Source organism: Phoxinus phoxinus, assembly GCF_949152265.1.
Source record: "Phoxinus phoxinus genome assembly, chromosome: 17".
Lineage (NCBI taxonomy): Eukaryota > Metazoa > Chordata > Actinopteri > Cypriniformes > Leuciscidae > Phoxinus > Phoxinus phoxinus.
Genome location: NC_136892.1, coordinates 31,297,334 through 31,309,364, shown reverse-complemented (window position 1 = coordinate 31,309,364; position 12,031 = coordinate 31,297,334). Strand labels below are relative to the sequence as shown.

At 44.4% G+C, this 12,031-nt stretch overlaps 1 protein-coding gene across 4 annotated transcripts in view; it reads left to right on the top strand.

The window, feature by feature from the left end:
• Positions 1 to 12,031, top strand: part of LOC306984758 (uncharacterized protein) — a 63,274-nt gene that overhangs the window by 37,058 nt on the left and 14,185 nt on the right. For all 4 annotated transcript variants that reach the window (XM_079586422.1, XM_079586420.1, XM_079586423.1 and 1 more), the window contains one exon: positions 11,429 to 11,548. In XM_079586422.1, coding sequence (XP_079442548.1) covers positions 11,429 to 11,548 — 120 coding nt within the window. The remainder of the gene's footprint in view (positions 1 to 11,428; positions 11,549 to 12,031) is intronic.

Genomic DNA, 12,031 nt, shown 5'->3' with positions numbered 1-12,031 from the left:
ACAAGAACTCATTCATATTCAAGTTAAATACCTTGTATATAATGGTATTATCTATTTATGGCAATTGTTTTAAAAAGTTTGGTTAAAATGGCCTGAAACATACTCGGTTACCTAATGTAACCTCTGTTCTCTCTAGAAGAGGGAACGAGTACTGCGTAAAGTAATCTCTTCTCGAGATATAAAGCCAAAAAATGATCCTTAATTTATGTATTTATTGTCAACGCAGTGCAGCAGCAGGCAGACCTAGAGCAGGCTGACTAGCGTGCTCATTGGCTGCTGTGCGGCAACTGCAGCAGCCTATCGCTGAGCCTTGCGTGTCGTCATGCTCTATGAGGGTGTTTCGCGCCCTCACACGTCATAGCCCGCCAGAATGGGGGTGGCTTAGCGTATAAAAAGAAGGGCGCAGGGTAGGGCTGAACGATACATCGAATTTTCATCGTCATCGCGATATGAACTCCCGCGATGAACACATCGCAACAGACAGCCTGACACGATGAATAATGCCTGGTTCAGATTAGCACTACACGTTTTTGTCTCCTAAAATCTTGTCGTGGACAAGAAACATGTCAGACTACACGTTGCTTTCCGACCAGTCATCGCGTGCCGTCACACACGCACATTCACTCGCAAACATTCACTCGCACGCACAGACACATAAACAGACACACTCACTGTCCCTCGCTCGCTCACTCACTCGCTCACTCATGCACACACACGCTCACTGGCGCACACACACACTCACTGTTGCACTCACGTCTCGCCTCGCTCACATATTCAACCCGTCGTGGAGGACTGTTAAAGAATTAAACATGCTATAGTCTTTCTGTCGTGAAGCATCGCAGACGCGACGTAGGTTGTCGCCCACTATGACACACTATACGAGATGAAACGATCTAATCTTGCGTCCTGACGCCCGTTGTCGTTATTACAAATCTCCACAACACCCATACGTCAAACGGATCGTGCCAAAATCGCGCTAAAATCGTGTATTCTGAACCAGGCAGGTAATAAACGTTTGACATATCACGCAAAGAACCTATTAAAGCACTAAGACATGGGAACAGTATAGTTAACAATCACATTTATCGCAAGTCATATCGTCATCGCAATATTAAACAATGTTATCGCACATCGCAGCTTTTCCTCATATCGTGCAGCCCTAGCGCAGGGGCTGCTAACCTGGTTTTCATCGATTGAAGCGTAATGTCTTGTCAACGCCGTGCGTGCCAAGCATCCACTGCATAAGTCCCAGAGGGAAAATACAACCCGGGGGACATGGTTAAGTGGAAAAAAAAAACGGCCTACAGAGTGGCCTGCATGTGTACATAAGCACACAGTAGGGGATATATAGAGCGGCACAGCCGGTCTGAACTGGATTTTATCGACCCTTATAGTGCAGCTCAACCAGGAGAGTCGAATCGAGACTTAGACTGAAAGAAGTCTAGCCTGCAAGGCGAGAACTTCCAGGTTATAGAACCTAACAAATGTGGGCCCAGCCTGTCGCTGTACAAATGTTCTGAATAGAAATCCTGCTGGACCAAGCCCACAACGACGCCATGCCTCTGGTGGAATGAGCCCTGACGCCCAGAGGGCACTGCAAGTCTTTAGACGCATAAGCTGCCGCAATAGCGTCCACTATCCATCTTGACAGACTGTGTTTCGAGGCGGCGAGACCCTTGGTGCGTCCACCAAATGAAACAAAGAGCTGCTCCGAGCGCCTGAAGGCGGCGTAGCGCGTGGTGTAAATTCTCAGCGCTCTGACAGGGCAGAGGAGGATACCGTCGACCTCGCTGCCGGATGCCGGCAAAGCCGAGAGTAAAATGATCTGCACTCTGAAAGGGGTGTTGATCACCTTGGGGACATAACCATGTCTCGGTTTGAGGATGACTTTAGAGTCATTGGGTCCGAACTCGAGACTCGTGGCGTTAACCGATAGCGCGTGTAAGTCACCCACGCGTTTAACTGATGATAGGGCTATCAGAAAAAAGTTTTTGAGCGTGAGGTATTTCAGATCCACAGTGTGCAAGGGTTGAAAGGGATGAGCTTTCAGGGCTTCCAAGACCAAAGAAAGATCCCAAATAGGAACCGATGGGGGCCGCGGGGGATTCATTCTCCTGGCTTCCCTAAGGAAGCTGATGATGAGCTCGTTCCTTCCTATTGCTGGCCGCGCGTCGACTCTGCGAACGCTGCAATGGCCGCAACATATACTTTGAGCGTGGAGGGGGACCTTCACATGTCCAGCAGCTCTTGAAGGAAGCAAAGCACCCACGAAAGCACCCACCTTTGTCAATGCACCATTTAGTAAACACAGACCATTTGGACGCGTAGAGCAGTCTCGTAGAGGGAGCTCTAGACTGCGTAATCGTGTTCACAACCCCTTCTGGCAGAGCAACGGGTATCCGTTGATTATCCATGCATGCAGAGACCAACGCTCTGGATGAGGATGCCAAATTGAACCGCCGGCTTGAGAGAGGATATCCCTCCTCACCGGGATCGGCCATGGGGCTAAGTCTGACAGCCGCATCAACTCTGGGAACCACATCTAGTTCTCCCATCACGGGGCTATGAGGAGCACCGAGTGGCGAGCTTCCCTGATTCTCCTGATGACCTGTGGTAAAAGTGAGATCGGAGGGAAAGCGTACAGTTGGAAGCTGGGCCAAGCTTGGGCCAGCGCGTCCTCGTTCTTCAAATAGAACCTTGGGCAATGAGCGTTGTCTTTTAACGCAAAGAGGTCGACTTTCGCTTTGCCAAAAAGACGCCACAGCGACTGGACTTCTTGCGGGTGCAGGAACCATTCCCCCGGGGGAACCTTGTCGCTGGACAGTTTGTCTGGGCCATCATTCAGGTGGCCCGGCACATGCACGGCTCTGAGCGAGCGCAGTGAGTGCCGAGCCCAAATGAGGAGGCGTTCCGCCAGAGCGCAGAGAGTTCTGGATCTGACACCGCCCTGGCGGTTCACGTAGGACACCACAGACATGTTGTCCGTGCGGACCAGTACGTGGTGGCCCCACAGGGATGGGAGGAAGTAATTCAATGCATTCTCGACCGCTATCATCTCTAGACAGTTTATGTGAAGGCTTTTCTCCTGGTCTGACCAGAGGCCATAGACCGGTCTGCCCTCGAAAAGAGCACCCCAACCTAGGTTGGAGGCGTCCGTCGAGATCACCTTTCGGTACGAGACGACTCTCATTGTCACTCCCAACTGGTACCATTCGGCCGCTATTCAGGGCTGCAGAGCTGAAATGCAGCTCTGAGTCACTCTGGTTCAAGCGAGCCACCGGCAGCCCATGCTCGGTGAGGCACTTAAGCATTCAGCCAGCGTTGTAGAGGGCGCATACGTAGTAGACCCAGCTGGAGCACTGCTGCAGCTGAAGCCATATAACCCAACATTCTCTGAAATGTTTTCAGAGGAACAACACTGCCCTTCTGGAAAGACGTGTCCAGATGCCGAACACGGCGCGCGCACTGTGTCGACAAGCGGGCCGTCATAGCCACAGAGTCCAGCTCTATTCCCAGAAAAGAGGTTGACTGACGGGGCAACAATGAGCTCTTGGTCCAATTGACCGTGAGACCCAGGCTTTCCAGATGACTGAGAAGCACTGTTCTGTGAGAGATGAGTTCTATCACTTGAATGGCAGGACGGTGTATTGATATACCTGACCGTCGAAGGCAAATCTCAAGAATGGCCTGTGACGGGGTATGATCTGGATCTGAAAGTATGCGTCTTTCAGATCGAGAGAAATAAACCAGTCCCTCGGGTGAATTTGCGTGAGAATTTGTCTGGTTGTGAGCATTTTGAATGGTCGCCTCATGAGAGCTTTGTTCAAATATCTCAGATATAAGATAGGTCAGAGAGCTCTGTCCTACATGGGCACAAGGAAGTAACGGCTGTAAAAGCCTGACTCGCTCAGAGAAGGATGTACCGGCTCTATCGCCCCCTTGCACAGCTGCTTTGCTATTTCTGCACGAAGTAGGTCTGCTACTTCTGAATTCACTCTCGTCTCGGTCCGCGCTCGAAAGCGTGGGGGGGCGGCGAGCGAACTGTAGTGAATAGCCCTGCTTTACAGTATTCATCACCCATTCTGACACGCCCGGAATCACTTCCCATGCTTTTGCACTAGGAGGGCAGAATGGCCTCCGGGTTCCGATCGCCGCACTGCATGGGGTGGTCGAGAACCTGTAACGGAGGTATCGGCGCGTGCGCTCTTGATGTCTGAATAGGGCAGCTTGCTGACAGCGGCGGCCGGCCGCTTTACACTCAATGACTCGATTGCTTTGGACGGAGAACATTCTGTGGCGAGAACAGCGGGGTGCGTGAGCGGCGCCAGGGGTACAGTGTTTATCAGTAAGTGTGAGCGGGCACAGGGCTTACGTTCACACCACGGCCGGTATGCTTTAAAGGTTCTGTCCCCTGGAATAACTGTGCAACAGAGCGTGCAGTGAGTAGGTGTGGGCACTGTATCGCTGCGTAGAGCATCGTGCAGGAGGCTGAGCTTTAGAGCGGCCTGCAGTAGAACTCGAGTGTCATGGCAGGAAGAGGTTCATGGCCTGCGTGGTTTTCTGTACCTCCGAAAAATGATCCACAATCCCGTTTACCGCTGGGCCGAAGAGACTGAAGTGAGGGGGAGAGCGAGGCTCGAGGGAAGGGTTCCGGCAAGCGCTCGCGGGCCATATAAGACTCCGGAGGTCTCTGTGCGCGGCACTTCTTCTTGTGCGGCCCGCCGGAGACAGACGGAGTGACAGCTTCAGCGTCGAACACGGCAAGTCGAGCCTGCAGGGTCGACATTGACAGCTCATCGCAGTGGGCGCAGCCTCCCGAAGACAGAGCGAGGGCTGTGTGGTCTCGTCCCAGGCAGAGAGCGCAGATCACATGGCGGTCTCCGTCGCTGAGCGGGGCTTTGCAAAAGCCACAGGAAAAAAGAGGCATTTTGGAACAAACACCTCGTGCTCTTTTAGACACGTGCGTTGCAGCGACGAACGCACGGAGAGGAAGTAAAAGGATTTTGTCGCCGGATAGCGTAGCAGGCATGGAGGGCTGAAGACGGCCGGCTTCCTCAGACGCTGTCCTAAGCTTGCTGGTCGCTTGTTTCGACGGCGGCTTCTCTCAGAGTCCAGCGATGCCTAGAGCTTCGCTGAAGAGATGAAAATCAGATTAGTAGCCCCTGAGCCCTTCCTTTTATACGCTAAGCCACCCCCATTCTGGCGGGCTATGGCGCGTGAGGGCGCGACGTCACGCAAGGCTCAGCGGTAGGCTGCTGCAGTTGCCGCACGGCAGCCAATGAGCACGCTAGTCAGCCTGCTCAAGGTCTGCCTGCTGCTGCACTGCGTTGACAATAAATAAAAAAATTGAGGATAATTTTTTGGCTTCATATCTCGAGAAAAGATTACTTTACCTGTAGCGTAATGCTATTACGCAGTACGAGATAACCTCTCGTAAGAGAACCTAAATATTTATTGGTAAATGAAAAAAATAAAACATTGTCTTATCATGCCATTTTATTTTCTTGATAACGGAATACTGGTGTCCTCTACAGACAGCATAAAACATTAATAAAATAAAGAAATTCTCCAATGATTTCTCATGCCACAAACAATGTAATGACAAACTAAATTCACAAAGAAATCTCTTATTTATGGTTCTCTGGAGTATATAACAATACATCTAGAACTAGATACTAGTAGACTCAGTAGTAAACTAGATTTGTGCTACATTAAAAATTAATTTTTGATTTCTACGTTTCTCATTTTCGTTCTTTGATGGAATTTGAGGAATTTATTATTTAATATGTTGATTTTAGACCCGATGGAAGTGAATAAAGACAAATGGCATCATTTCACTGATGAAGATGGAGAACTGACGTGTAAAAATGAAGACAAACAACATCTGTTTCCTCATTTAAAAAAAGAAGATGGAAATGCAGTCGTTTCACAGACTGAAGAGAATATCACAGAAAAACAAGCTGGAAAATCTGGAGACACGGAATTTTTCACCTGTTCCGAGTGTGGACTGTTTTACGTGCACAAATCAGACCTGAATAAACACATGAAATCTCACACCGGAGAAAAACTGTTCAAATGCACTCAGTGTGGAAAGAGTTATACACGTAAATCAACCCTTAACAGACACACGAGAGAACACACTGGAGAAAAACTGTTCAAATGCACTCAGTGTGGAAAGAGTTTCTGTCACAAAGGGGACGTAAATATGCACATGAGAACTCACACCGGAGAAAAACTGTTCAAATGCACTCATTGTGGAAAGAGTTACACACGTAAATCAACCCTTAACAGACACACGAGAACTCACACTGGAGAAAAACTGCTCAAATGCACTCAGTGTGGAAAGAGTTTCATTCATAAATCAAACCTTAATGTGCACATGAGGATTCACACTGGAGAAAGGCCTTATACATGCTCTCAGTGTGGAAAGAGTTTCATATCCCAAAGCGTTCTCACCACTCATCTGCTCCATCACTCTGGAGTGAGACCATTCAGCTGTGATCAGTGTGAGAAAACATATGTTTTGGCATCAAACTTAAAATCGCACCTTAAAGTTCATGCTGGTGTGAAGCCTCACTTTTGTTCTTCTTGTGGAAAGAGTTTTTCACGACTGCAGGAATTAAAACAGCATGAGAGTGTTCATACTGGTGTGAGACCTCATGTGTGCTCGGACTGTGGGAAGTCCTTCACTACATCCAACAATTTAAAAACACACCAGAGAATTCATACTGGAGAGAAGCCGCACCAGTGCTCTTCATGTGGAAAGAGTTTCACCCAATTGTCTAATCTACAGAAACATGAGAGAAACCGTTGCCCGATATTTTCTAATTAGCAAATGTTCATGTTCCGATCCATCACTTACAAGTAAATAATTTGACATTCAGATTAATCAAATGATGGATAATTTGATAAAATTAGCAGTGAAGTTTGATTGTTTGACAAGGGGAACCTTTGGGGAAGGAAAATAATAGTTAGAATATATGAGGGATTTGGGTAAAAGTGGCAACAATTGTCTATTAAATCATAATCTATATGTATAACTTGTTTTAGATGTATAGACATGATGCTTTAAGATATTAAAGACTTTTTTGCATTGAAAAAGATTCTAATAAAATTGCAGACAAACAGCAAATGCTTAACAGCTTTAATAACAGCTTTAAGAGCTTAGCAGCTCTTTTGCCACTCAGTCCAGTGCATACCCTCTATATAAGCCCTGTGTTTTCACTCACTCTTTGCAAAGTCTTGTTAGTGTCACACTGCATTTCTGAGAGCGCTCCCTCTGGTTATCCATGTTTTGGTGTTCATTTTTTGCCTGGTTTCTAGGATTTCCTTGTTTGACTGTTTTTCTGCTCTGTTGTCTCTTTGTATTATCTGCAGAGGTGTCAAGTAACGAAGTACAAATACTTCGTTACCTTACTTAAAGGAGAACTCCGGTCAATTTTAACATTGAGCTCAATTTTTAGTAAATTTGGAGTGCTGTCAATACAGAGAACAACGACAAAAATCGGTGTTGCCTACACTGTGTTATCCTCTTTTTAAAATTTGCACCCTATTGACTTGAATGGGGCAAGTTTTAAACCTGCTTTTATCCTCTTAACATATTTCATGTGTCATTACAAGTGCCCAGCCATGTTGAGTGATTCCTTCAGAGTGAACACGAGTGAATCTGACTGCAGTAGATGTGAAAGATATGAATAAAAATGATGTTATATCAGCCAGCGCACATACCTGTATTTAGTTCCTGTTTTCGGTGGAAGTCCAAAGTAGTCGATTGTCGAGTTCACGCGCATAGGTTCAGTTACTATGATCACGCGCGTGAACTCGACAATCGACTACTTTGGACTTCCACCGAAAACAGGAACTAAATACAGGTATTTGCGCTGGCTGATATAACATCATTTTTATTCATATTTTTCACATCTACTGCAGTCAGATTCCCTCGTGTTCACTCTTAAGGAATCACTCAACATGGCTGGGCACTTGTAATGACACATGAAATATGTTAAGAGGATAAAAGCAGGTTTAAAACTTGCCCCATTCAAGTCAATAGGGTGCAAATTTTAAAAATAGGATAACACAGTGTAGGCAACACCGATTTTTGTCGTTGTTCTCTGTATTGACAGCACTCCAAATTTACTAAAAATTGAGCTCAATGTTAAAATTGACCGGAGTTCTCCTTTAAGTAGAAATTTTGGGCATCTATACTTTACTAGAGTAATTATTTTTCAGCCGACTTTTTACTTCTTCTCCTTACATTTTCACGCAATTATCTGTACTTTCTATTCCCTAAGTGTATGGGCGGCAGTGACGAAAAGAAACTTTTGACCGCCATTTTTTAAATAGCTGCTAATCGAGCTAATAGCAGCTCGATTGTAATCTCCGTCTATGCAAGTTACGGCGAGCTGCACGAACGCGTTTTATTCGCTGTGTTTGGATTCCGATGTAGTTTCGCAAAGCCATGAGCATGAATAGTAACGCAACGACCGCCATTGTTGATGTAAGACTTGTTCGAGATGCATCGGAGCGGCGCGGACCGATCAGAGCTCCGGGAGTGTTTGGAGAGTATACGACTCCTTGTGCTTTTGGATCGCTTTCGCAGTGCTTTGATGTCAAGCGGCGATCGGTCTGCGAGAAGCCCAACCATCTCGAACAAGCCCTTTTTGTTTTTGTCAGAATCCTACAAAAATGCACAAAACAGACATGTTAACAGCACAATGTCATTTGATTTCTGTATTACAAGTAACAAAATGATCTTACTTTTTATTTTTATTTCAGGTTTTCCTTTTATGAGGTCAATAAACTTTTACATGTTGAGGTTGATGCTGATGTGTTAACTCACTTTTTATCCAACATAAATGTTCCTCAATTTATCAACAGTGCCAATGGAAAAATAAAATAGATAACGTATGTTTAGTTACTTTATGTAGATTTATTTATCATGTAGGTAGGCTAATATAAGCAGTGTCGACAACAGTAAATTCTCCTACACAATAGGACACATCACTCACTCGGATGTCTATTTCATGTTGTGTTCTGCTCATCTGCGATACTTATTAACGATTTTCCTGTCAGATGTTAATAGACATTTAAAATAAGCATCTTTAAGATGTATATGGTTTATGCAAATCCTATTTAGAGATGTACGTGTGCTTACTGGAGCTCCCCTGTTAGCTATACAATAAAATGTGTTTTTACAGCAAAACCACAACTATACCATAGCCTACTGTCTAACGTCTTTACACCTTCATCAGTTCAACAGTCTAGAGTAGTTCAACTTCAAACACAAGCGATTTTAACACAAGGAACCGTGTTTACTCGCATTTGAAAGCACCCACGCCGCTGATCTCCGCCAGTGTTGCCAGATTGGGACGGTGATTTCCAGCCCAAAAGCTCATTAAAACCCGCCCACTCCAAGAAAAAAAACGCCCAAAATTTTACTACCAAAATAATGTGATATAATATTATTGTCATTCAAAGTTGATAAGTACAATTTGTATCTCCTTAAAACAAAATAACGATGATAAATAAATAAAAATGTCCCAGCAAAACGGATCAAAACAGGGCAATAGTTAAGGAGAATTAGTATATATGACTTTAAATGTCCAGGTGGACACTGTCAAAACGGCAATCAAGAAATTAACCGATGACTTTAACCCTCGGAACATTGCAGAACATAACGCAGAATTTAGCAGTCAAAACTGATTCATCGTTGATTCAAACCTTTTTCAGCCGCTGTCAGGGACAAGAGTGCATGCAGTCTGGACGGTGTAAAAATGGCAGATGTCTGGTTAGGCTAGTGTGCACATGACCATGGAAAGGACTCGTCCCATATTCAATTTCATTTCAAGTCATTCAACTGTGCTCTCCTCTCAGTTATTCACCATCGAGTCATCAACCCCCACGTTTTTAGAGTTGCTCACTATCTCACTCTTTAGATGCAACTTACTGTCACTTTGACATTAGCGATCACTTGAATATACAGCTACAAGTTATCGCGCTAAATCTCGTCTTCCTGCTGATCGCTCGTTGATTGGCTAAAAGTGCGTGGTCGTCGGTGACGTCAACGCCAGCTGACTCTTCTGCATGGGCGTGTGTGTTGTAATGTCATGATGCCTGATTTTATGGACTAGATGCACACTTTAGTTTTTTAACCAATTATACTTTAAAATGTAGATGTTTGAAAACCGCCGAACTGACCCCAAACCAGCCCAAATTTTGTCCAACCACCCAAACTCTTTTTTTCCCGCACAATCAAATTCAAAACGGCCCATTGGGCGGGAACCCGCCCAATCTGGCAACACTGATCTCCGCGATGTTTGATAATGACGTTTCCTCTCGCGTGGCCTCCTGGGATAGAAAAGTATCCATCCACGAGCTCTTCAGAATCTGGGCAGAAGCAGTAAGCCATCCGGGAACTTTTCGCCTACTCTTTTATGAGTACTGAGGTTTCGGACATCGGACTACTCCTTTCACGTACTGTTTTCTCCTACTATATAGTAGGAAAGTATGGCATATTCGGACGCACTATTAGTTTACGCACGTCCGAATCTCGCAAGAATTAGTACGTCACCCAGGTAATTCTCGCCTACTCTTTTATGAATACTAAGGATTCGTACATACTTTTTCGCTCGCCTACTGCTTTTCCCCTACTATATAGTAGGAAAGTACGCGGTTTCGGACGCAGCCATTATCTTTTTTTTTTTTGGAAGCATGTTTATTACACTTTTTTTTATTTATCTCGCGTTCATTTGATGTCTGATTACAGCAATAAACCCTCATCAATATTCTTTCAGCTTTTCTCAGAAATGAATTGAAGTATTTATAGTCTAACAGTGCTGGGAATATAGTGCTCATTTCTGATAATAACACCACTTTTAAGAAGATAAATTCATTATTTGTTTGTCATTATTTAGAGTATGTTGACAAAGTTTAACATTATCATTATTTCATACATCCAATTTGCAACCCTATCAACTTTAGTTAATATTATTATATTAAACTTTGTATTAAACTAAAATGTTATATTATAAACGATGTGCAAACTACTTGATTAAATGTCAAGACTGATGTTCTATTGAGCTTATTTCTGTCATTGGCATGTATGTCTGTGGCTTTAAATATGTGTACATTTTTGTTATGTTAAAGTTTTTAATTGGTTTCATTTTTATATATCTATTTTTTATTTAAACTTAAAAGACGTGAGTTTGTTTCATATATTGTCTCCTGCTTTCTAAAAAAAAACAATATATTCATGGAATTGTTTCTAAACAACCGTTCGAGCAAAAAACAAATAATTGCGAGTGATTGTAAGTGTGATGATCATCTGCTAAATGAGCAACAACGACCACAATTCACTCCTTCAGTCAGTGAAGCTCCCACAGCCGTTCATAAGAGTTTAAATGCTGGGAATATTCCCATCTTCCCACAGGAGAAGAAGAAGCAAGCAGGAGGAATTACTCCAGGAGAAACTACGGACATACTATTGTAAAGATGGAGATTAAGGAAGAACCCTGCAGAATAAAAGATGAAGATACAGAGGAACAAATAGGTTGGTGTTTTCCTTCATTCTCTTTAATGACTGATGAGGAACATTAAAGGGATAGTTCACCCAAAAATTAAAATTATCCCATGGTTTACTCACCCTCAAGTCCTCCTAGGTGTATTATGACATTCTTCTTTCAGACGAATACAATCAAGAGTTATAGTATAAAATGCCCTGGTTCTTCCAAGCTTTATAATGGCAGTGAATGATTGTTTCTGTTTTGAAGTCCATAAAAGTGCATCCATCATAAAAGTGCTCCACACGGCTCCGGGGGGTTAATAAAGGCAAAGCGATGCGTTTATCCATATTTAAAACTTGTCATGACGCACTACGCTACATCCGACGCCACAAGTTGCGTAAATTGCACTTTGGGCGCAAGTAGACTGCGTTTGGCCAGATGCTAGAATTTTACTTTGTAACATGTTAAATACACAAACGCATCGCTTCGCTTCAGACGGCCTTTATTAACCCCCCGGAGCCGTGTGGCGC